The following is a 22,902-nucleotide window of genomic DNA, read 5'->3' on the forward strand; positions in this document are numbered from 1 at the left end:
CTAACCACTATAATTAAAGTCTTACCCTATTGGCTGCTTTACATACATCCTTTATAGCTCAAATGTAACTGCAAGTTTTTAAACTTAAGATTTATTTCCATTACAATATTCAATCTGTAGCACAGGAATTCTTTGTGCAGAAATACCCATCTACTATCTTCACAGCTCCAGAAAAATCAAATTCACTGTCTTAAGCTATAAGTCTGACCAAAATCGAGAAATTTTATTAAACACCATACATCTGAGATGGAACGAGTTAAAATGAGCAGAGTAGGGGATTGAAGAATCCGTTGATTCCTCCCAACCGCACATCTAAATCTGTATTACACACCCTTGCACTACCAGTCCGACTCCAGCACATCCTGTTTCATCGAGTCCAGCGCATCTTGTACTGACTCATCAAAGCAGCAGCTTCTCAAGATCTTCTTCGAGGTCCTTCTGAATCCTGCTAACCCAAAAGCTGTTAGAAAAGGGAACTCCGGGTCAGCCTCCGGCCTCTTTTCTCGAAGCCTCATCTCCTGTCACTCTCCGCTTGTTTGCTGGCACAGAAGACGCATCTGGCGTAAGCGCCGAGGGACGCTGCCCTGGTCAAGGCAAAGGGCGGCTCTACGCGCTTCTTCTGCTGCCTTTTCTTCCCTCCTCATCGTTCAGAAGTACCGCTCCGAGGCGCCTCCAAACGCGACCTTCCCTCATTATTGCGACGCCCGATCTGCTAACGATTCCCACGTTCAGGTCAGCCGCAGAAACACTCCTCCGCCTCGCGGCCTCCACCCGCCCTGCCGAGAACGAGCCGCCGTCCCTCCCTCCGCCCCTTTCGCAGTCAGTCCGCGCAGAGGGCGGTCTCGGCCGCGGCGGCCCCGCCTCTGGCTCCTTCCGCTGTCAGGACGCGACGGAACGAGTTGGGCCGGGCCGGAGGGGTTCCGTGAGTCGAGATGGCGCTCCGGAGTCCACTTTGAACCCTCATTTGGAGGAGACGCGACCTTTGCCACGATGTTGCGGAGGATTTTACAGAGGGTAAGAAGAGGCAGGCAAGCGAGGATGCCTGGCGCGCCTCAGCTGCAAAGTAGGCTGCCGAGATAGCAGCAGCAGCAGCAATAGTGGCGGCGGCGGCGGCATGGGGAGGTGGCTGCACTTCCCCGTGGCAGCGAGGGGGCAACCCTGCGCTGGAGTGGGGTGACCGCGGCAGCAGCGAGAGCCCCCGAGCGTGCCTGGCCCGTATCCCTTCTCCCTCCCTGCCCAAATCTTGGTTATGACCGCAGGGCTGCGAGCATCCGCGTTGCTTCCCCGTCCCTAGGCCGCGGATAGGCCTCTTCCTTTCCTGCCCTTGCACGGTGGAAGGAAGAGTGGAAACGGGCCGAGGAACGGGGAAGCGATGCAGGTGGCGCTGCTGCTGCAGGCGACCCACGACAGGAGGCTGCTTTTGGTTTGGGATGACGGAGGGCCTGTAGTTGGGATGGTGCGGGAAGAAGTTGCGAGTTCCCTCCTCGCCCGGGGGTCCGGGGGCGGAGAGAAACACAGGGAGGGAGGTGGGTGAAATGCAGAAGGAAGAATTGGCCGCGAGGCGGACGGAGCCTTTCTTCTCACGCCCCCTTTCCCGCGCGATGCTGAGGGGGTTCCGAGGGGCTCTGGCCTGGCCCCCGTGAATGTGGCTCCCGCGGCCCGCGGCGGTGGCAGCCTGGCGCTGAAGGCCTCCACACTTGCCAGAGTTAATCATCGCGCTTTTCTCCCGCTGACAGGGAGGCGTCTCTGCTGAGGGTGGAAGGCATTACTCACGGACTCTCCTCTGTGGTGTTAAACATAACAACAGATAAAAAATCTCTGGGTGTAGTTGGCGAGAGCCGTTGCACGTTCGCCGGGACATGTTTGAACTGACAGGCGGAACTCATCCCCTAAAGTGGGCGGCAGACGTGTACTCACGCTAATACAGTTTTTGACAAGTGGTCGCGCCTGCACCTTTTCTGTTTGTCACACTGTGGGAAGACAGGAGAACGGCAGCAGTTGTTAAACTGGGGTGATGATACTCAATGCTGAGTCCTTTGTGAAGGACTTTCTCCTGCCATGCGGTCTGGCTCATGTTAAAATGGTGTGCAGGTGACCTGAGAAGGGGTCAGATATTCTTTGCCTTAGGAGAAGGGAGTGGAATTGTTCTTTTACCTCTTCCAGAGGGCAGAAGCTCATAGAGTTGCTGCCGCACACTTGTCATCTGACTTCCAAATCACCCCAGAGCTGCCCCTGCCCATAAAACACACTGATTGATGAGAATCTGGAGTTCAGCCCCAGGACCTCGAATTGGTTGAGTGGTGGTCAAGTCTCATGCTGTTATTGTGCTCACTTGTGGCATATAATTGGTTTTCTCCCCAACCTTTTTGGGCCTGTGAGCTCATTTGGAGTTCTAATACGGCATGGTAGGTGCATCAACAAAACGGTTGCTACAGATCATGGAGCTAATCACAAAATGATTGCCACAGCTTAACTTCAGCAACACAGTGTAGATTCCTGTGCTGTGGTGGCAGTTGCTGCCAAAGCAAATTTTAAAAATCTGCACAGCCAGTCAAATCTCCAGTAATCAACCAGAAGATTTGTTGGGCACAAGCCAACACATGGCCCCACCGCTTCCTAAAAACTCTTAATGGGCACCACCAAGGGTGTTCAAAGGTACCATTGTACCCATGGGCCTCATGTTGGGGATCCTCGGCACAGAGCAGTGTTACTCTGCATCCATGGACAATATGAGCCACTGACCAGAAATTCAAATTTAGTGTGACATGGGTTGTCTTGGTTTTTTTGTGAGAGCACTTCTGAAAGTCTTCCTAGGCTTCTTTTCTCCCCTGTTCTGTTGGCCTGTGGCTAGTATGTGTTAAAAACCAATTGTATTTTTTTAAGGGATATGAGTTAGTACTTGAGTTGGGGCCTTTTAAGTCGTGGCCCTGTAGGTTTTGTTTTTTGTTCTGGTTTGTTTTTTGGTTCTACACAGCTGAGACCATAGTTACTGCTCTTCACTACATGAACCAAAAGCATTGGCTAGAATTCTCCATTATTGTTATTTGGTTATTTATAATCTGCCATTCTCTCTGAGACAATTACTGTATGTGGAAAATGTAAAAGCTGGTAATAGAATGTTAATTCTGTACCAAATTTAATGGAACACTTAGGTGTCACAATGTATCTCCTCCTTTGAGAGTTAGCAGTGGAAAGAAGAGTTCCTGTCAGTAGTGTAGCTAGAAGGGTCTGGAGGGGACCAGAGCCTCTTGCACCACTTCCTGGGTGCGCACAGCAGACAGAACTCCCCCCCCCCCGGGACTCCAGAAAGTTTGGGGTGGGATGCAGTTGCAGACTGGCGAGTAGGACTCACTCCACCCCCAGTGTCCATGTGGAGATTGGGGGTGGGATCAACTGAGACACTTCAGTCAGCTAGTGGGCGGGGGGGGGGGGAAGGAGATGGGAAAAAGACCCACTTTCCCCGGCAACACTTTTTTCGTCTGTGCTGTGCAGACAAAGAAAGGCAAAATAGTTTTTTTTAAAGAAGTCTGCAAGATGTTTTATTTGTGCTGTGCAGAAAAGACTAAAGAGAGGATTTAGCTGATCAGAAGGTTTTATTTTTTTAAAGTACTTTTAAGTGTCCAGTCCTCACCATATGTTCAAAGTTGTTGACATGAGTCCCAGTCAGCATTTTTCTTTAAATCTTCCCTCTTCCATTAACCATCCTGACTTGAGACATCTTTAGCACATTTAAGGGCAGTCTCTCTGTATGTTGAGTACCTGTGTGTGAACACTGTCATTTTTTTGACAAATTCACAAGGTGAGATATACTAGTCAAGGATAATAAGGTATGGAGAGACAGACTCACAATCCCCATTCTTCCATGACCTTACTGAGAGATCTCATGCTTGCCATTCTTGCTCATCGTAGCCTATTTCACAGTATGCTTGTGAGGATAAAAAAGAGTAGAAAAACATATTTTCTTCTCTGAGCTCTGTGTAGAAAGAGCAAGACCAAAATATAATAAATGTGTGGACTTTGTACATGTACATACACATCAGAGAACCAAACTGTAATTTAGTTATGGATATTTTGTTGTTACTTATTCTCATAAAATTATTGTATTTTATAAAAAGATATATTTTGCCTTATTTTCTGCTTCAGGCAGGAGTTGGCAGAAGATAACTTGTGATCTGTTGATGAACTGCTGGCCAATTTCTGGCTGATGGCTATGACTAGTTGCTGCTATATTGCAAAAGTGGTCAAGGCTGTTAGCTTTTATCATTAAAGATTGCATGTATTTTTGAAGAAAATAAATTACGAATTTGTCAGCAGCTTTTTCCTTAGTTCAAATGTAATGCAGAGTTTTGAAGAGTTGTCTAACATATTCTGTAGAAGGAGACTTTATAATTGGAGGTGATTTTAATGGGATAATAGATTCATATATTTGTTATATTTATTTACTTTAAGTTATTTAGAAGAAGAAGAAGAAGAAGAGGAAGAAGAGTTTGTATTTATATCCCCCCTTTCTCTCCTGCAGGAGACTCAAAGGGGCTTACAATCTCCTTGCCCTTCCCCCCTCACAACAAACACCCTGTGAGGTAGGTGGGGCTGAGAGAGCTCCGAGAAGCTGTGACTAGCCCAAGGTCACCCAGCTGGCGTGTGTGGGAGTGTACAGGCTAATCTGAATTCCCCAGATAAGCCTCCACAGCTCAAGCGGCAGAGCTGGGAATCAAACCCGGTTCCTCCAGATTAGATACATGTGCTCTTAGCCTCCTACGCCACTGCTGCTCCTCCAAAGCTGCCTTTCTACCCAGTTTGAAATCCCATGGTAGCCCACAGTCAAAACGTTATTTTTTTTTAAAAAATCATATATATCTATATATGTCCATATCTGTCTGGTTCTCTGTGTTTGTGTATGTATATATATATATACATTCACAGAGCCTCTTTCATGTGTTTGTGTCTAGTTAAATTTTTAAAATTGTTTTATTATATACATACACACACACACACACACACATATATATGTGTGTGTGTGTGTGTGTGTATGTATATAATAAAACAATTTTAAAAATTTAACTAGACACAAACACATGAAAGAGGCTCTGTGAATGTCACTGAGGGAAACGAGTACTGGGGGATGACAGTGATATACCTCTTTCAGGATAAAGATGACACTAGATTTGAGAATTAATCCTCCATTTCCTTGACCATCTTTGTTCTAGAATGCTTCTTTTGGGTCCTGGTGCCTAACTAGTTCTGTCCCAAAGGCATAGGACCCAAGTGGAACATCCTAGCACAAAGATGGTCCAGGAAGTAGTGATTGAATTCTCAAATCGGGTGTCATATTTAACCTGAAAAGGGTATAGATCCCCATCTTTAAATCCTGCCTCTTCCATCATTCCCTCCCTTGGGACACAGTTCCATAATTTTCATGCCATACCTGAGAAAGCCCTTCTGAGGATGGCGAAGGCATTCAAAGCAGGGCTCCTACAGAGGGTCATAGTGCCTGAGTAGGTTCATGGGAGTAGGTCGTCCTTTAGATAAGCTGGCCCCAAGTCAATACTGGCATCTTGAATTAAGCCCTGAAGCATACTGGGAGCTGATGTAGGTGGAACAAGATTGGAGTGATACTATCTCTAAATAAATATATTTATTTTGTGGAATTTTTTAAACTTTACAATGTAATTTTGCATATGTGAGTCATTCTCAATCCATTTTATAAAGATGATGTATTTCTTTTTCAGACTCCAGGTAGAGTTGGGTCTCAGAGCTCTGACTCAGAATCATCTGCAATTTCTGGAAATGCGGTGGATGTCAACAATGAGGGCTCTTCGGAGGTACTGTATTGCAATAGTATATAAATTTATTTTTATCAGACCCTGGATCTGGTCCCCACTTAAAAATCAGGTGTTTTAGTTGTTTTCCCCAGATGTGTTTGCTGTTTCTGGAAAATTTGAAATTCAGTACTTATCAGGTGGTACAGCAGATCTAAGGAGGAGACATAAGTTAACCAAACAGAATATTCACTAAAGTTTGTTTTTATTCAATATTTCAGCAGTTAGCATGTTTTCAATATAATTAATTTACATGCACACTTAGATCTTAATTCCACAGAATACAAGTGAGGTTGCCAGAACAGAATACCATTTGGTTTCCTTGGTAGTATATGAAGCTTAGAAATGGAGACATGCATTATTTTATGGAATAGTTTTGTTCTGTAAAGAACACCTACAATTCCAGAATCTAACATTAGGTTTGATTTCAGCCTTGCTGATTTGTGCCTAAAAGTTACTAGCCTTCATAGATTGTATTTGCTTGTTTTCTTGCTCCTAACATTTGTGTTAGGCACCAAAGACGAGAAGAACAAACTCTATTCCAGTTTACAAAAGTTTCTTTTCCTGGCTGCTTGTTGGTAATTACTTGTCACCAGCGATATAGTGAGTGGCTGTTTTTTTTTTAAGTATGCCTGTAGTGCCAACTGTTGACAAACTTAAGAATATCTTGCTGTACTATCTAATATAGTGTGTTAACTTCGTTTGCTCTGGCTTTAGCATATAGGAAAATGTCAACTTCTGTGCTGCTAGTTTAAGATATAAATTATAGCCATAATGCATAACTGTATAAGAATTGTAACAATCCTGTGAAGAATGGAAAGGTTGGCTGTATATTCATTTGATTTGACCAGAACAGGGGTCTGCAACCTGCGGCTCTCCAGATGTTCATGGACTACAGTTCCCATCAGCCCCTGCCAGCATGGCCAATTGGCAGGGGCTGATGGGATTTGTAGTCCATGAACATCTGGAGAGCCGCAGGTTGCAAACCCCTGGACTAGAAGAAGCTTCATCCTCATTGTTTTTCAGCGTATTGTTCTCACCCTTTGTTTATTTTGTTCTGTTCTGTTAATGTATGTTGATCTTTCAGCATGCCTAAGTGCTTTAAATTTCCCCTTGATTTCTTGGATCATGTTGAACAGATTTAATTCTTTTTTATTTCTTTGGTCATTATATTTCTCTTTGTCTCTCTGTGTGAATCGCTGGAATACTGCATTTAGGCTTTTAATTCTGTTTCTGTCACCTTTTATTTTTGCTTCACATCACTGTTTAGCAATTTTAAGAGTTTTCTCAGTCACCCATCAAGGCTTTTTGTTTCTTATGCTACAAGAATAGTCTTTGCACATTCTTCCTTGACAATATCTCAGGTTTCAACCTGCAGTTCTTCTGGTTCTCATTCACTTGAACTTAGTAATGCAAATCTGTTCTTCAGATGGTCTTTAAACTTGTCAGGAATGGTCCTTAGATTGTATTTCAACAGTATGAATGATTGGCATTTTTCTTTAGCTTTATTTTAATTTTCCATATTAACAATTCAAGGTCTGTACCATAATTAGATCCTGGCCTTGTTTTAGCAAAGAGAATGGAACATTTCCATCTTCTTCTAATTACATAATCTATTTAATTTCTGTATCAGCCATCCAATTATGTCCACATAAACAATCTTCTATTTGATTGCCTGAAATGTATTTGCAATGAATGAATTATTGTCTTTACAGAGTTATGTGAATCAGTCTCCTGCTTCAATTTGTGGTCCTGTCCTAAATCTCTCAACATTATTTGGTTCCTGATTTTGTATTCCAATCAGCTATGATTAGCAGCACATCTTGGCCAAATCCCCACTGAAAATTAAATACAGATACAATCAAGTTTCAAAAGAAACAACATCTTTTATCGAGGTTTCACCCTCCCCACCGCAGCGTGTGTGTGATGAGGACATCCATCTCAATCACACTTTCAAACAGTGCAGCAATCCCCACTACCGCGCGATTGAACGTGCGATCTTCTCAGTGGCTCTTCCTTCCTCATCCTGATTGGCTGTTGTGCTGTGTTGGGGCAGGAACTTTTTTTTTGTGCGAAAAAACCGTGCTAACCTTGAAGCGAGTATGGTTCTTTCGTGCACACGTTTAAGCGAGTAATGTTCTCTCGTGCACATGTTACGATAGACTCAGCTGGCGTGAAACAAAAAAAAGGTGCGCATCTCACACAGCCTTTCACGCTACAATTGGCTGGAAGGCACTTGTGTCACTCTGTATGGTGGGAAATTTGAAACCACATTAGACCCCCGACCCCCCCCCCCCGTCTGGATTGGAGACATGTTTTTTAAAAAAGGTTCACATTCAAGCATGTTTGGGAAAAACGCGGGATGGGGGGAGTGCCAGAACCGCAATGAATCTGTGTTCGGTGGTTCAGCTATGGGGAGTTCTTCATGAAACCTTGATATTTTGGGTGATTATCCTGGGATTAATCAGCAGTGGGAATATCGCCTTTGTTTAGGTGTGTGATTTAGGTGTGTGATCAGTTTCTTCTGGAACACTTGCATAAAAGCTTTCAATTTCTTCTTCATCAACATGCGTAATTAGGGCATAAACTTGAATTATGGTTATGTTGATTGGCTTTCTCTGAAGTCTGATTGATATTATTTGGTCAGACTTTGCATTATAGCTCCTGACTGCCTGTGCTACTTCTCACCTCACTATTAAAGCAATTCAATTTCTTCAGTTTTTATTGTTCCCAAGTAAAACATTTTTGTAATTTTCGTGTACCAATTCAGTCCATTTTAGTTCATTCACTCCTAGGATTTAAATGTTTATTCAATTTCTTGTATTGTCTAAGGCTTTCCACTTCTTGTTTTGCAATTTCATTCCATTTCTAGTTTGGCAGTTTCAGACTTTGATTCATTCTTCTCACATTCCATGTTCCTATTATATGCATCAAATAGGTTTGGATGCATTCTTATCAGCAAAGCCTTTTGGCTTTAGCCTAGTTGCATCATTAAGAGTAGCACTACTCATCCTTATCCTCAGCTCTTCCTCAATAGTTGACTGAGTGTCATCTGCCCTGGGGTACCATCTTTTAGCACTCTATATTCTTTTGCTTTGCATTGTCTCATCATAGAGTTTTTGAGACAAGAGTTGGTCAGAACTGGCTTGCCATTGCCTTCTTCTGTGCTGTACTAACCATGATTAGGTGAAGTGGTACTGCCGTTGTGCACAAAAGGTCTTACACCAGTGTCACTTTCTACTACTGCTTCTTCATAATAGCTACCCTTCAAGGATTCCTGTGCCCCCATCACCACTGTAACATTCTGTTCTCTTCTACTGATGTGGCTGTTGATTCCTGAAGGTGGTGAATGCATCTTAGTCTGGTGTCTCAGCTGCGATCATTCTACTTGAATGACTCTGCTAGGAATTTAGCCTCTTGACAGAGTGTATACTCCTTACAGTATTGCTCTCAGCTCTGCTGACATGTACAAGCCCCCTCACCATGCTAAGGTGTGCATCCAAGTTGGGGTGTACGTGTGTGTTCAGTGTTGTTAAATTAAATTGCTGGGTATGCCCTCTTTACCCTTCATCTCTCCCAGCTAAACAGAGCCCATACCTGTCCAATTCCCCCATGCTTTGGAATTCAGCGTCCACCAGGACTCTAGCATCTTGGCTGTTATATTTTTTTGTAATGCTGTTTAGGCACGTAAAGAAATTTAGGGATTGAGACTAAACCTTTGTAGCTTTGTGAGAAAATCCATGCAGGTTGCTGGAAATGGGAACAGAAACAATAGACTGTTGGATAGGCCTCCTATTGTTGCCTGTGGACTTACTGACCTGTTTAGAACTGCAAGAGTATGGACAGTTCTCTGTGGCCATATCCATATTATTTTAATGAACATATGTTAATCATTTTAACAGGAAATATAGAGGTATTGTATTGTTGGGACATCTGACGTTGTATCAAAAGGAAGTAGTAGCTGATAATAATTCTGTTCTGTATGTTGCAGTATTACAACTCTTTAGTGGTTTTTTTGGTCTTTGAGAAAGAATTGTATTGTTGGTATTGTATTGTTGGGACATCTGACGTTATATCAAAAGGAAGTAGTAGCTGATAATGATTCTGTTCTGTATGTTGCAGTATTACAACTCTTTAGTGGTTTTTTTGGTCTTTGAGAAAGAATTATGTTAACCACAGCTATTTAATAGCTCTTTGGTGATTTTTATAAAGCAGGAGTTACCAGCATTGTACCCATGGACACAGTGGCAACTGCTGATACCATTCCTGGTGCTTGCCAAATGTTTTTAGAATATAGGCAAAGCCAAGTGGGGTTTTTTTTGCCCAGCAGGATTCTGATTGGCCATGGAAGATCTGATTGATTGTGCACATTTTAAAAAGTTGCAGCAGCTGCCGTCATAGCAGAAAGATTTTAATTGCATGAGTGAAGGCATACTGTATAGGACAGTATGTTCATTTTTAAAGACATCCTGACAGCTTCTGCCTGAAATGTTGAAAGTTACTATTAAAATTGTACATGAGTGAATTCCCTGCCATGTTGTGGTTGGCTCTGCATCCTTCAGCAGCTACATTGTGGTTGGCTCTTCCTCCTGTGGCAGTCATGTTGTGATTGTTTCCAGCACCTTGTGCCTGATTTCCAAAGGTGCCAACAGGGTGACAAGGTTGAGGACTTCTCTTATAAATTCATCTAAAGTAGTAATATTTGAAGATGAGTTGGCTGTGGAAGTATACTGGTCCGTCCCCCCCAAGCTTAGCATCTTAATTCTCTTCACCCCAACTCTTAACATCACTGTATTCACTTCCATATTAATATCATATAAATAGCTTAGTTAGTTAGATTTTTTCTGTAAAAAATATAAAGAAATTCTTGGGAACAGTTGATAGGTTGGTTTTTTATTATTCTTAGGTCTTTTATTATTCTTATTTGATATTCAGTTTGTTTAGATTATTGTTTTAAAAAGTACATGTCTAAAAGCAGCTGTTTCACAGGGTTTCATCTGTCCACTGTGTATGAAAATGTACATTACTGCCTCTGATCTGTCTGAACATTACCAGAATGAGCACACTGGAATGGAAACAAGAAGACTGGAGCTTCATGAACCTCCTGCTGCTACTGTGGGTCTTGTTTATTTAGCTGAAGTGACTGGGTTATGGGATGCTTTGTAAAAGTGAATGGCTTTCCCTTTCTGTTTCATTGGTGTGGGCCTCTTCAGTTCTTCCTAGAGACTATGGCTGTTTTTGCATATTTAACAGACAGCAAGAGTCTAAATATGTACATCCTAAGGTTTTCTTGTTTCTTCTTTCTGGTTAGCAGCTGTCTTTTGCGGACTGTCTGGAGTACTGAAGATTTGCATATACTTGGAACATATTTTGCATTGTTTTCTTCTTATGTATATATTTGACCAGCTTTAATGTAGTGTTTTGCTTTGCCTTTGCATCTGCCTACCTCTGTTTAATGAAATAAATTAGAACGCAGCAGTGATTCATCCAGAGCAGTAATTTAACAGCTAAATCCTCTTAATTTTCATTATAACAAAAGTTTTCCCCTAAATGTGGTGTTTTTGTAGTACATTGGTACCTCGGTTTTTGTCGATAATTCATCTGAAAGGAATCGACAAAAACCCAAATTGACGAAAACCAATGAGAACTCCAAAAAGTGCCTCGAATGGATTAATTGGCTTCCAAAAACCCCAGCTGGGAGGCAGAGGGAGCTCCTTATTTGGGCAGTGACATCAGGGGGTGTCACTGCCCAAATAAGGAGCTCCTTCTGCCTCCCGGGTGGTCTTCCTCAAACCCCAGTCGGTTTCGGTTTTCGTGGACTTTTTCTGGGCGAACTTTTTCTGAGTTTGAGGACGAAAACTGAGGCCATCGATGAAAGCCGAGACAAATTTTGCCCAGAAAAAGTCGACGAAAACCGAAGTGTATTGTCGAAGGCTTTCACGGCCGGAATCACTTGGGTGCTGTGTGGTTTCCGGGCTGTATGGCCGTGTTCTAGCAGCATTCTCTCCTGACGTTTCACCTGCATCTGTGGCTGGCATCTTCAGAGGATCATCTTCAGAGGATCATCTTCAGAGGATCATCTTCAGAGTCATCTTCAGAGGATCATCTGGGAGGATCCTCTGAAGATGCCAGCCACAGATGCAGGCGAAACGTCAGGAGAGAATTCTGCTAGAACACGGCCATACAGCCCGGAAACCACACAGCACCCAAGAAAACCGAAGTCAATGATAACCAAGGTACCACTGTACATTTATCTTGCTAGACTTCCACTGTAAGAAAGATAATAGATTCTGCTATTGTAAGAGGGATTTCTAACCTCATGTGATTACACTGTCAAAGTCTTCGTGAATCGTTTTTTAGAACTGTCAGTCACAATATTATTTCATATGCTAAATAAATGTATGGAGATGACAGTTCTGTATAAAGTAGAGCTCAGACAGGGCTGACTCTGTGATTAAGGTTAATGCATTAGGAGGCCTGCAGTACCATCCTAAGGAGGTCCACTTGGGCTTATTTGATCAGGCTTACAAGTATTCTTAGAGTTACATTGCTAATGTGCATGTCTCTTTATAATGAATGTTAGAAATTCCAAGCATTAATATACTTAAGATCAAGCAGTAGTGTTTGCTTTAGTTTGTTCTATCAAGTTGTACATTTGCTACATGCAAGTGGTGCAGAATCATGCAGATGAGTGATAATATTCTTAGGCTGAGGGTAAACAACTTAGCTTATTTAAGAACTTTGCTGTTATACTAAATTTGTTCTACGATGGCCAGTTATCGCTAACTCCTGGTTGATTTTTGGCTTTTGATATGGTAGTTATCTGTGAAGATATGGATGCAGATATCCATGACTGCATAACTGTCCAGTTATAAAGGTGCATGGTTTGACCTTTAAACAAATGGTTTCAGGATAACTTTTAAAAGTACGTTTGTAAATCAAGATGCTCAGTGACAGATCACTGACAAAAGGTGCTGAATTAAGAACAGTATCTTCTGACATGGAAGTGCTGAGTTGAATTCAAACTAAATTTTCTGATGATAGAATGGAACTTTCCTTCCTCCCCCTCCCACTATAGCCCATGAAATGCTGCTCCTGAAGAACAAGCAGGGGAGTCTGCAGCAAGCAGGGAGAATAGTTGGAAATGGTTTTTTAGACAACCCTTAATCAAATTTGTCCTGAAGGGAAAAAACAGTCAAAACACATATCTTAGTTATCACACTTGAAATATCTTCTCCACCTGTGGAGTTGTAAAGTGTGAATGAACTTATTCTGTGCTATCATAGCACACCTTTCCAAGTTGAGAGTTCTAGGGTGAGGATTTTTTTTTATATTTGTAAGAAGCAAGAAAAAGAAAACTGCTCACTGCCTGGTATAATTTAGACAAGATTTCAAACCATGGGATTTACTTCACTTCCTCAGGGTCTTTTTCCAGCTTAATGGCCTCCTGACATCTTTCCCCCTTTCTCCTCCCCCTAGTATGGCACATCTGAATTTTAAATGGGGAGGGCAATGTTGTTATAGTCATTCATTTGATAGAGTGGACTCCAGCCTATGAACATTTATGCTACAATTCATTGGATAGTCTAATAAGTGATACTGTATTGTTTCAACAAAACAAACGGAGTTTTGTGGCAAACTCCTTTTTATTTTGTTGAAATGGAAGAGTGTCCCTTATTTATGCCATACCATGGAGCAGATGACAGTGTTATGTGGTTGGATGAAATGATAAAGAAAAGCCTGTAAACTTTTTACCAATTAGGTGATGTTTCAGTGAGCACTACAAGAAGGGGGGGAAAGCCAAAATAATATTATTAAATGTTTCCTTGCTTCATGTTATAGGGATTTATTTGCCCTCTTTGTATGAAATCCCATGGATCAGCTGAAGAACTTTTTAAACACTATGAAGCGGTTCATGATTCTGGTATTGATTCAAGTCATGGAGGAGAATCTAACATGTCTCCAAAAAGGTACCGGACAGGACTGATTTTATTACCTAATGAAGTGAAATATAATCTGTAATTGAGAAATGATCCATTTAAAAGAAAGAACAAAGTTGGTAGCGTTTGAAGTTTTTGAAGGGTTTTTTTCTGAAATAATGTGGAACCCATATTAAAGTATTACAATAATATCATGTGTTGGCATTAGATTCAGTAGCTCCCATTTTGTGGAATTTCCTTTAAAGGGATACTCCGCAAATCCATACTCTTGCTCTTTAAGAAGGGCAATAAATCCTTTTGCTTTTTCAATCCTTTGAATTGTTTTGTTTAATTTTTATGCATTGTTAAGGTACAGAGAGGGTTTTCCATTTAGGGGCTTAATAACTGAATAAAGGAAAAGAGTTGAGATAATTGAGATAATATATTAAGATTAAGACCTTTGTTCAACTTCATGTGTCATTATTATTATTATTATTATTATTATTATTATTATTATTATTATTATTATTATTATTATTATTATTATTATTATTACTACTACTACATATGCCACTCCATCCCCTGAGGGCTCTGAGCGGTGCACAACAAATCAATATAAAACATAGTAAATGTATCTAAAATTTTGTAAGTCCTGGAGACTTTGCTGTTTGCTTGAAGAAACTAATAACAATCAATTTTCTTTGTTATTTAGTAATTTTATTGAAATGCAACCACACATAATCAGAACCAGTGTGCAAAGCAAACAATACGTCTAGTTCACAATTAAAAGCAAATGAAGGAACAAGCAGTTATAATTAATCCTTTCTTATCCATAATTTCTAACTGCTTAAGGATTTTTTTAAAAAATAAGTCAATTGTTGTCAATTGTCATCTAAAATATTCTTAGAATTCTGAATTGCTGTTAGTTTGACTATTGGTAACAATTCTCACACCTTTAAGAACAATTTTAATTTACCAGCCAACACTGGTTATTTCCAATAGCATGCAAGTACCATCCTCTCACAAGTCAGAGTATATAGTAGTACTTCTCTGGGATCAATAGTTATGATATTGATCCAATTTAAGAGGTTAATTTCAGGCTTCAAATTAAAGACCAGTCCCCAAACATTGGAAATTGTCATGCCATGTGATATGTTTTCCAGCAAACTTGAACCATAACCAATTTTTCTATGTATTCACAATATAGCTAGCACCTAGAAGTAAATGCTGTGTAATGTGATTTTTAAAGATTGTATTTTTTCAGGACCTTAATTGGGAAAAAGAACTAGAGGGTGATTGATACAACAACATTATTGACTTAGCCTCAAGGGGCAATGTTTTAAGTAGCTGTTTAGTCAAGCAGTTGTTTGATTTCTGTGCATAGTGGCTAGATGATCACATGGCTCAGCTATAACGTATAATGGATTCAACTATTCCTTTTTAACCAGCTTTCTAGACATTTGAAACCTCTAAAAGAATGGAGGTGTTCATGTTATTGTCACTGCAAAAAATGTGGCTCTCTTCCCATAAAATATTGTCATGGCTGTGACTGTTATCAAATGTGTTAGTTTTCTTTTTTCTTTTATGTTTTATTATTTACATTCCATATATAATCTTTCTTTAAAAATACATTCAAGCGTTTGTATACAAAGATGTGTACTTGTTTGCAATCTGTTTAAAGTTTCAGTCCTAAACACAATTGCTACAGGAATAAATCCACTGATTTTGGAGTGACTTGTTTTTTTAGTATAGATTCAAGTGGGTATCTGATGTAGCAAAAAAAAGTTTCAGTCCAGTGGTGTCTTTAAGACCAACAAAGTTTTATTCCAAGCATAGGATTTTGTGTGTATGCACAAAGAAGTGTGCATGCACACGAAAATTTATACCAGGAATAAAACTTTGATGCCACTGTACTCCATTTTTTTAAAAAAGTAAATGCATACAACATTGCTTGAGTGATTCTGATATGGGAGCTAGTATGAAAAGTAATTTGTAAAATTCTGACTACTGTTTGTGTTGGGTTTTTAATGACAAGTTAGTTGTTTAAAAAGAGAAATAATGTTAAAGTGATTATTGCTGTTAAATATTTATTTGTCTCCTTCTCTTTAACATGGGATGTATTCAGGGATGACATAACACTTCTCCAGCAAGAGGTTCACGACTTGCAAGCTTCACTTAAGGTTGGAAGCATGCATCCCTTGTTATGCAGTCCCCCCTTCCCTCAAATTGTCATGTGTCCGAAAATATCCAAAGTTGTGCACTCATAAAATACTTTTAACTCTCTTTGTTCAGGAGGAACGATGGTACTCTGAAGAACTGAAGAAAGAATTAGAAAAAGTGCAGAGGCAGCAAGTAATTGCTTTAAAAATACTTGAAGCGGGTTTTCAACAAGCAGTTTGTTATCAACCTTGACTTGGAAGATTAATACCTTTTTTTGTAAGGCACGTGGCCTGATTCAGTTAGTTTTATAACTTGTTTACTGAAGTAATTTAAGAGTTTCATATTCATGTATTATATTCACAATGCATATCATAGACAATTTATACAGTTGGAAAGACAAGTTCTGATGTTAGGACACAGAGCTTCTACATTCCCATTTTGTTGTTCCGTGTTTGACCTTTGGCACTTGGTGAGCTATGAACTTGAATTTCTCTGTTTAACTTATCTTTTTCAATGTAGAACTTTGCTTTTTATCTTTCCTTTGTTGTATCTCCTTTATCAGATTTCCTATTTGTCCTTCCTCTTCTTTTTTCTGCTAGGTCTATCTTTCCTTTCTATCTCTTCTAATGTAGAGTATAAGGTTGCAAGCTAAGGAGGGATTGCTTAAAGGGCTTCTAAAACTAAAAATTACATAGGCTCAGATTTGTGTATATGAATTCTAATAACTGAAAGAAAAAAAACTTGGCTCTTTGACTTCTTTCTCCCTTTCTGCTCTACATTTTCTGGTTACAAGTGAGTGAAATTGAATGTGTCAGACACAGCCTGTACAACTTTTATCCACTAAATAAGTTCCAATGAAATAAATGGAAATTGCATAATACTAGAAAAAGTAGATTGGTTCTTCAGTGCATGGTATATGGACTCTTGTATAAGCATTTGATATTTAGTACAGTACTTGTTAATCCTAGAAACTTATTCTAGTTCAAGGTTATTTTCAGTCATGTAAGCATATTTATTATCTTGGCCCTTTCTAGTGGTAACTGCCCAAATGAATTGTACTTAGAAATGCTTTGTAATGTGACTACAACATTTACTTTTGCACCTTCCAGCAGTAGAAATCTTTTAAATACCGGTGAAAATATTTTGGCTACCTCTGATATTTTGTGTAAGCATTTACTCTAGTGTCTTCTTTTTAAGGAGTCTAAACTTGATGGACCATCAACTGCATCATCTACAGGTAACTCTTTTTAAAAGAAGTTTCCATGTAGATAATTATTCCAGTAGTATGAATGAGGAAAACAAGATTATTTTTGATGATGGTATGAGCTCTATATCTCTTTCTCCTTCCTTTCCCCTTTAATTCATTCCCCTTAGCTAGGTATTGGTTACTGGGGCACTATGGTATGTTGATTGTAATCAGTTTATTTTAATTGTAAATCTGCTGTTGTAAGCTGCCCTGAATCTGTTTATGGGAAAGGGCAGCCAATAAATTGAACTATAAATACATTTTTATTAAGGATAGATAAATATGTCTTCTGATTGTTTTGCGTTCATTTATTGCAGTGATGAGTTTTTTTGTTTCACCCATTTTTGCTGCTGGTGATTTGTTTGTATGGTTTTGCTTTAAATGCCATTTTTCTGCTATTGACATAAAAAGTGTGAATTTGAATGGCATCATTAGCATGACTGGGGAAAAAAACATAGCTGCAGTTTGGCTGCATGCTACCAGGAGGGTATCCCATCTCAGAAGACTGACTTTTCTAATTAAAACCATTCAGAGTATGTTTAATATGATTAATACTTGCATTATATTGGCATGAGACACATACAGTGATAAACCATATTTAGGTGCTAGAACAAGCTTTGGGTTACCACTTTCTCTTCTTCCTTCACACCTGGCATACAACTAGAAAGTTAAATTCTTTGCAAACCATAGTCAATTTTTTTTGTCTGAATCACTAGGATAAAATTGTGGTAGGACAGAGAACAAACTACTTTCTGTTACTGTGAGAAGCAGCCAACTATTGATTGTCCTGGGGGTGTTCAACTTTCCAGTTGCATGTGACAGGAGAGAACACACAGGTCTGCTGACTTTCCAGTCTTGTTCTTGCAATCGTGTTTTTTTCTTTTGTTAATCATGCCATTGCTTACTAGCAGTTTTCTGGGAATAAGCCCCATTGAATAAAATAAATCTTATTTCTAAGTAGCCCTGCTTACTGTTTCTCTTGAATTGCCTGTTGTGTAAATATTTTAATTTAAACCCTCTCTTTTAGGTACTTCAGAATTCACAAAGTGCTTTGCTTTTGTTTAAAAACCTAGCCTGTAGTTCCAGAATATCAATAATTATTCCTGGGTTTTATTTATTTTATTTATATTTGTATTTATATCCTGCCCTCCTCCAAGGGGTTCAGGGTGGCAACCAATAGTATATAAAACAATATAAAACCACAAAAACGGGTTAACCAGTTAAAACAATAACAACCCATTTAAAACCCCACAGCGTAGTAAAAACAGATGGCAATAAAAACAGATGGCAATTTTCTTTGGAGTGTGTATCCCTGATAATTTATTCTGTTAAACATAATATCTTCAACTTGAGTTTGATAACCTGTTTTTCTTTTTTGATGAAGTTGATGTAGAAACTACCCTTTCTAGTAAAGCTTGGAGATTCTGGGAAGTTTCCAATACCTGTTGCTCCTTTTTGTTATAAATGAAGATTTAAATGTATGTGCTCTGTATTTAGAGACCTGCTTAAGGTGACTCACAACTAGGGGCAGGCATTTAGGTAAAGCCAAATAAAAAAAATGCCAGTATTTTTTTCCTGAAAAAAAAATCAGCACTAAAAATGAACCAAAAAAGTAGAACCCAAAAAATGCTGAGGGGGGTGGGGGAGGGAATCTGGGGCCCATTCAGACTGCTGCCTTTAAAAAAAGGAAAAGAAAACCCCTCCACCTTCCCTCACTTACCTGCAGCCTGATCAGACCTAGTGTTTAACTGTGCGTGCCACCTCTGAAGTCCACATGGAGTTTGGAGGAAGCACGTGGAGTTCAATGCTATGCTTAGCCTGGCTGGGTCTAGCATTCAACTGCAGGCATCATTTCTGATCTCTGTATGGAGATTGGAGGTGGTGCCTGCAATTGAATGCTGGACTCTGCCTGCTGGCACCCAGTGTTCAATTCTTCACCTGTGTCTGAAGTCCATGTGGGTGTAGGAGGCAGCAAGATGCATGGGCTCAGCCTGCTACCTCCCAGACTCATGTGTAATCTGGAGGCGGGTGTATTTTTTGGTTTTATAACCAGAACATTTTTGGAAAAACCAGAAAAAGATACATGAAAAATAAAGATTTTTTCCCCACCCCTACTCAGCATGGTGAAGTGATTAAGGATAGGTGGACTGTAATCTGGAGATCCGGGTTTGGTTCCCCACTCCTCTACATGAGCGGCAGACTCCTATCTGGTGAACTAGATTTGTTTCCCCACTCCTTCTGGGTGACCTTGAACTAGTCACAGTTCATTCAGACCTCTCAACCTCACCTACCTCACAAGGTATCTGTTGTGGGGAGAGGAAGGGAAAGGAGTTTGTAAGCTGCCTTGAGTCTCCTTACAGGAGAAAAAGAGGGGTATAAATTCAAACTCTTCTTTTTCTACTCATGAGCAAAACAGAATGTTCAGGCTGTAAAAACAAGCAATTCAAAATAAGTCAGGGCATAAACACTGCTATGTTGATGGGGGACATAAATTTTGTAAATAAAAAAAACCCCTGACCTAAATATTACCTGAGTAAAAAGAGGAAAGGTTTGACTTGGTGCCAAAGGAAAACAAATAACGTGCTAGGTGAGTGTCAAGAGTGAGGACATTCTAAAGACAAGGGTTCAGCAATGAAAAAAACCTGTCTCTGGTTGAGAGGAAGCCACCCAGGTACCATGTGGGTAATTAGTGTATGGTGTTTGCATATAAGATTTTTCTTTTTTGGTCTAGTTTTTCTTCACTTCTAGAACAATGCTTTGCTCATGTATTTGCCCAGCCATTAGTTATTCTTTATTGAATGCCATGTTATCACTGTGAGGGTTTTAGAAATTTTGCTGTTTTAAAGATTGATAGATTAACCGTGGTGGGATGGCTACATCAGAGTAGGCTGATACTAAATCCAGCTCAGACAGAGGTCCTGTGGCTGGGGTGACATGCCAGAGCAGCGGTTCCAGGTGCCAGTTTTGGATGGTGAGGCTTTAACACCTGCCTCATCAGTTAAAAAAAAGCAAGATCCTAATACAATTAAAATTCCTTTATTTGATGAGAATTTCATCTTTATAGGTATTTAGAAAACCTAACTCCAGTCTTAGATCTGTTAATTTATTATACCTTCTTTTTAGAATTAGAATCATTACAAAATCAGCTGGAAGAGAGTCAAGTAGAAAACTTCAATGTTAAGCAGATGAAAGACTTGTTTGAACAGAAAGCCGCCCAGTTGGCCACTGAAATTGTGGGTAAGTACCCATAATTATTAAGTAATATTAGTCGTGTTTCTGTTAAAGTAGAGTGAGTGACCTTTTTGTGTGATGTTTCTCTTAACTAGATCTTAAAGCCAAATATGATGAAGAAACAAGTCTGCGAGCAGCAGCAGAACAGAAAGTGACAAATTTGTCACATGAATTAAAGAAAGAAAGAGAGAGATGTGAAGATTTACAAAATGAGCTGGTAATTTGTATCTTATGAGTTTTGTTTTATCATTCTTTTTTTCAAGGTAAAAGTAATGCTTCTCAGCTGTGTGATCATTCAGTCCACAACATTGTTATGTTTGAGCAGATTATTCTTCATCACTAAGTGGTTGATTTTTGGTAACAGACAAGGGCATGTATTTTTTTTTTAATTAAGCTGATCACATATCCTAAATTCAGAATTGTCTGTTTTATTTATGTAATTTCTCTCTACCTACAGGTTGCTTTATACTTGCATGGTTGTTGTTTTTTAATTGTAATTTATGCATTCTCACGTATACTGTGAATTTCTGGTAAAATGTGATTTGTCCAGTGCAAACTTTAATAACTACAGCTGTTAGAGACTTTGGCCGTACACGCACTTGTGTTTTGCCTTGCAGGAAGCACACCTTCCCTTTGCCATTGACTTTCCATTAGGCAACATTTTTCGCCTCTCCCAAAGCCACCACGTGGCAGATCAGAATGTGAGCAAAATGCAACATTTATTGTTGTACTGCTTTCCCCATGAAGCTAAAAAATGCATTACTCTCTTTCTCAATTTTGTCTCTCCTCTTTGCCTTCTGCCGCTCAACTGCTCCTCCATCCATGCTACTATTTTGTTCTTTCAGATTTCTGGTCAATTGAAAATTTAACAGACCACTGAAATCTCTTGGATTTTTGATAGACCAGCCTCCCCTTCCCCTCAGCCCCCCACCCGAAGGTGGCACATAGACACAGGGGAAAGTGACTAGTGGCCAAAATGAAGGTAGCTTTGCAGCGGGAGGCTCCTTCAGAATGGGGAACCATGGGGGAAACTCCAGAACGAGACTCCCAGCTAGGTAACATAAATAAATAAATAAATAACAGCAGTAAATGCGTAAAAGGGTTTAAACATTCACCTTACCTGGAAGTTCTCTGAACAGTTTCCATGTATCCAGTTGCAATTTCAGTTCTTGAGATCTGAGGTCATGAACAAGTTGCTTGCAGGGGTGCAGCCTACAACTAACCCCTGGACCCTTGTCCATACTGGCTGATAAAAGCTAGTCTGGGAGGAGTGGGTTCATGAGGTGGTAAATGTCTCTTTGAGGGATGGGGGTAGTGTCAGAGCTTCTGAAAGAGCTAGTGGTCCACCCCTTTTTGAAGGGGCCCTCTTTGAACCCTATGGTGCTGGGCAATTATCGCCCAGTGGCCAACATCCAATTTTGGGGCAAGGTCCTGGAGAGTGTGGTGGTGGTTCAACTGCAGGCTTACTTGGAAGAAACTGATTTTCTGGACCCATGTCAGTCTTGTTTCAAGTGTGGTTATGGCATGGAAATACTACCCTGTTGATTCTTCTTGATCTCTCAGCGATTTTTGATACCATACACCATAGTATTTTGTTGGACTAGGTTCAAGGAAAGGGGGTTGGGGGGCACTGTGTTACAGTGGTTCTTCCTCCTACCTTTGGGGTTGGCTCCAGAGGATAGCATTGGAGAACTCATGCTCGCAGTCCTTTGAGCTCTCTTGTGGGGTTCCCCAGGGCTCAGAACTGTTACCTATGCTGTTCAACATCTATATGAATCTACTGAGTGAGGTCATCAGGGGATTTGGAGTCAAGTGTCATTAATGTGCACATGACACCCTACTATTTCATCAGAGTCAGGAGAGGTGCTCTCTATTTCATCAGAGTCAGCAGAGGTGCTGCATGTGCTGAACTACTGCCTGAGGCTGAATCCAGAAAAGATGGTGGTTCTCTGTCTTCTGGGTTTCAGAGTCTACAAGATCTTGGGGTGCCCGGTTCTGCATGGGGTTGTATTGACCTAGAAAGACTGGGTGTGAGACCTGGGGTGCTTCTGGATTCATCGCTGTCATTTGAGCTTCAGGTGATGGCAGTGGCCACAAGGGCCTTCCAGCAGCTCTGTCTGGTTCACCAGCATTGCTCATTTTTGGAAACAGAGGACTTGGCCATAGTGTTACACGCTTTGGTAACCTCCTGATTATATTACTGTAATTGGATGTGAGGGTGATCTGGCTGCGACGTCTGTCACCCCATTGATCACCAGGGTTGATTTGACTGATCTAGCTGGCTAGGCTGGTGTCCCCTACCTCCCTCACTGCTCCATGTGCATCCCTCCTGAAGCTGCTCACTCAGTGGAAGAGGATGACTATCCCAGAAAGGAGTGTACCGTTCTTCGGTCAAGGGTATACAATTATTGTGATGTGCTCTGTGTGAAGCTACCCTTGAAGATGGTCCAGAAGCTGGAGTTGGTGCAGCATGTGGTAGCTAGGCTGTTAGCTGGTACATCTGGCTGGATTCATATCACACCGGTCC

The 22,902-nt window shown here is 40.5% G+C and overlaps 1 protein-coding gene across 1 annotated transcript in view; it reads left to right on the forward strand.

Annotated features, from left to right (window-relative positions):
• Positions 1 to 862: 862 nt before the first annotated feature.
• EEA1 (early endosome antigen 1) overlaps positions 863 to 22,902 on the forward strand; it is an 80,170-nt gene continuing 58,130 nt past the window's right edge. The window contains exons 1-8 of the mRNA XM_048499208.1: positions 863 to 1,014; positions 5,730 to 5,822; positions 13,662 to 13,789; positions 15,864 to 15,918; positions 16,031 to 16,090; positions 17,096 to 17,135; positions 20,268 to 20,381; positions 20,471 to 20,592. Coding sequence (XP_048355165.1) covers positions 991 to 1,014; positions 5,730 to 5,822; positions 13,662 to 13,789; positions 15,864 to 15,918; positions 16,031 to 16,090; positions 17,096 to 17,135; positions 20,268 to 20,381; positions 20,471 to 20,592 — 636 coding nt within the window. The 5' untranslated portion in view covers positions 863 to 990. The remainder of the gene's footprint in view (positions 1,015 to 5,729; positions 5,823 to 13,661; positions 13,790 to 15,863; positions 15,919 to 16,030; positions 16,091 to 17,095; positions 17,136 to 20,267; positions 20,382 to 20,470; positions 20,593 to 22,902) is intronic.

Source organism: Sphaerodactylus townsendi, linkage group LG06, assembly GCF_021028975.2.
Source record: "Sphaerodactylus townsendi isolate TG3544 linkage group LG06, MPM_Stown_v2.3, whole genome shotgun sequence".
Taxonomy (NCBI): domain Eukaryota; kingdom Metazoa; phylum Chordata; class Lepidosauria; order Squamata; family Sphaerodactylidae; genus Sphaerodactylus; species Sphaerodactylus townsendi.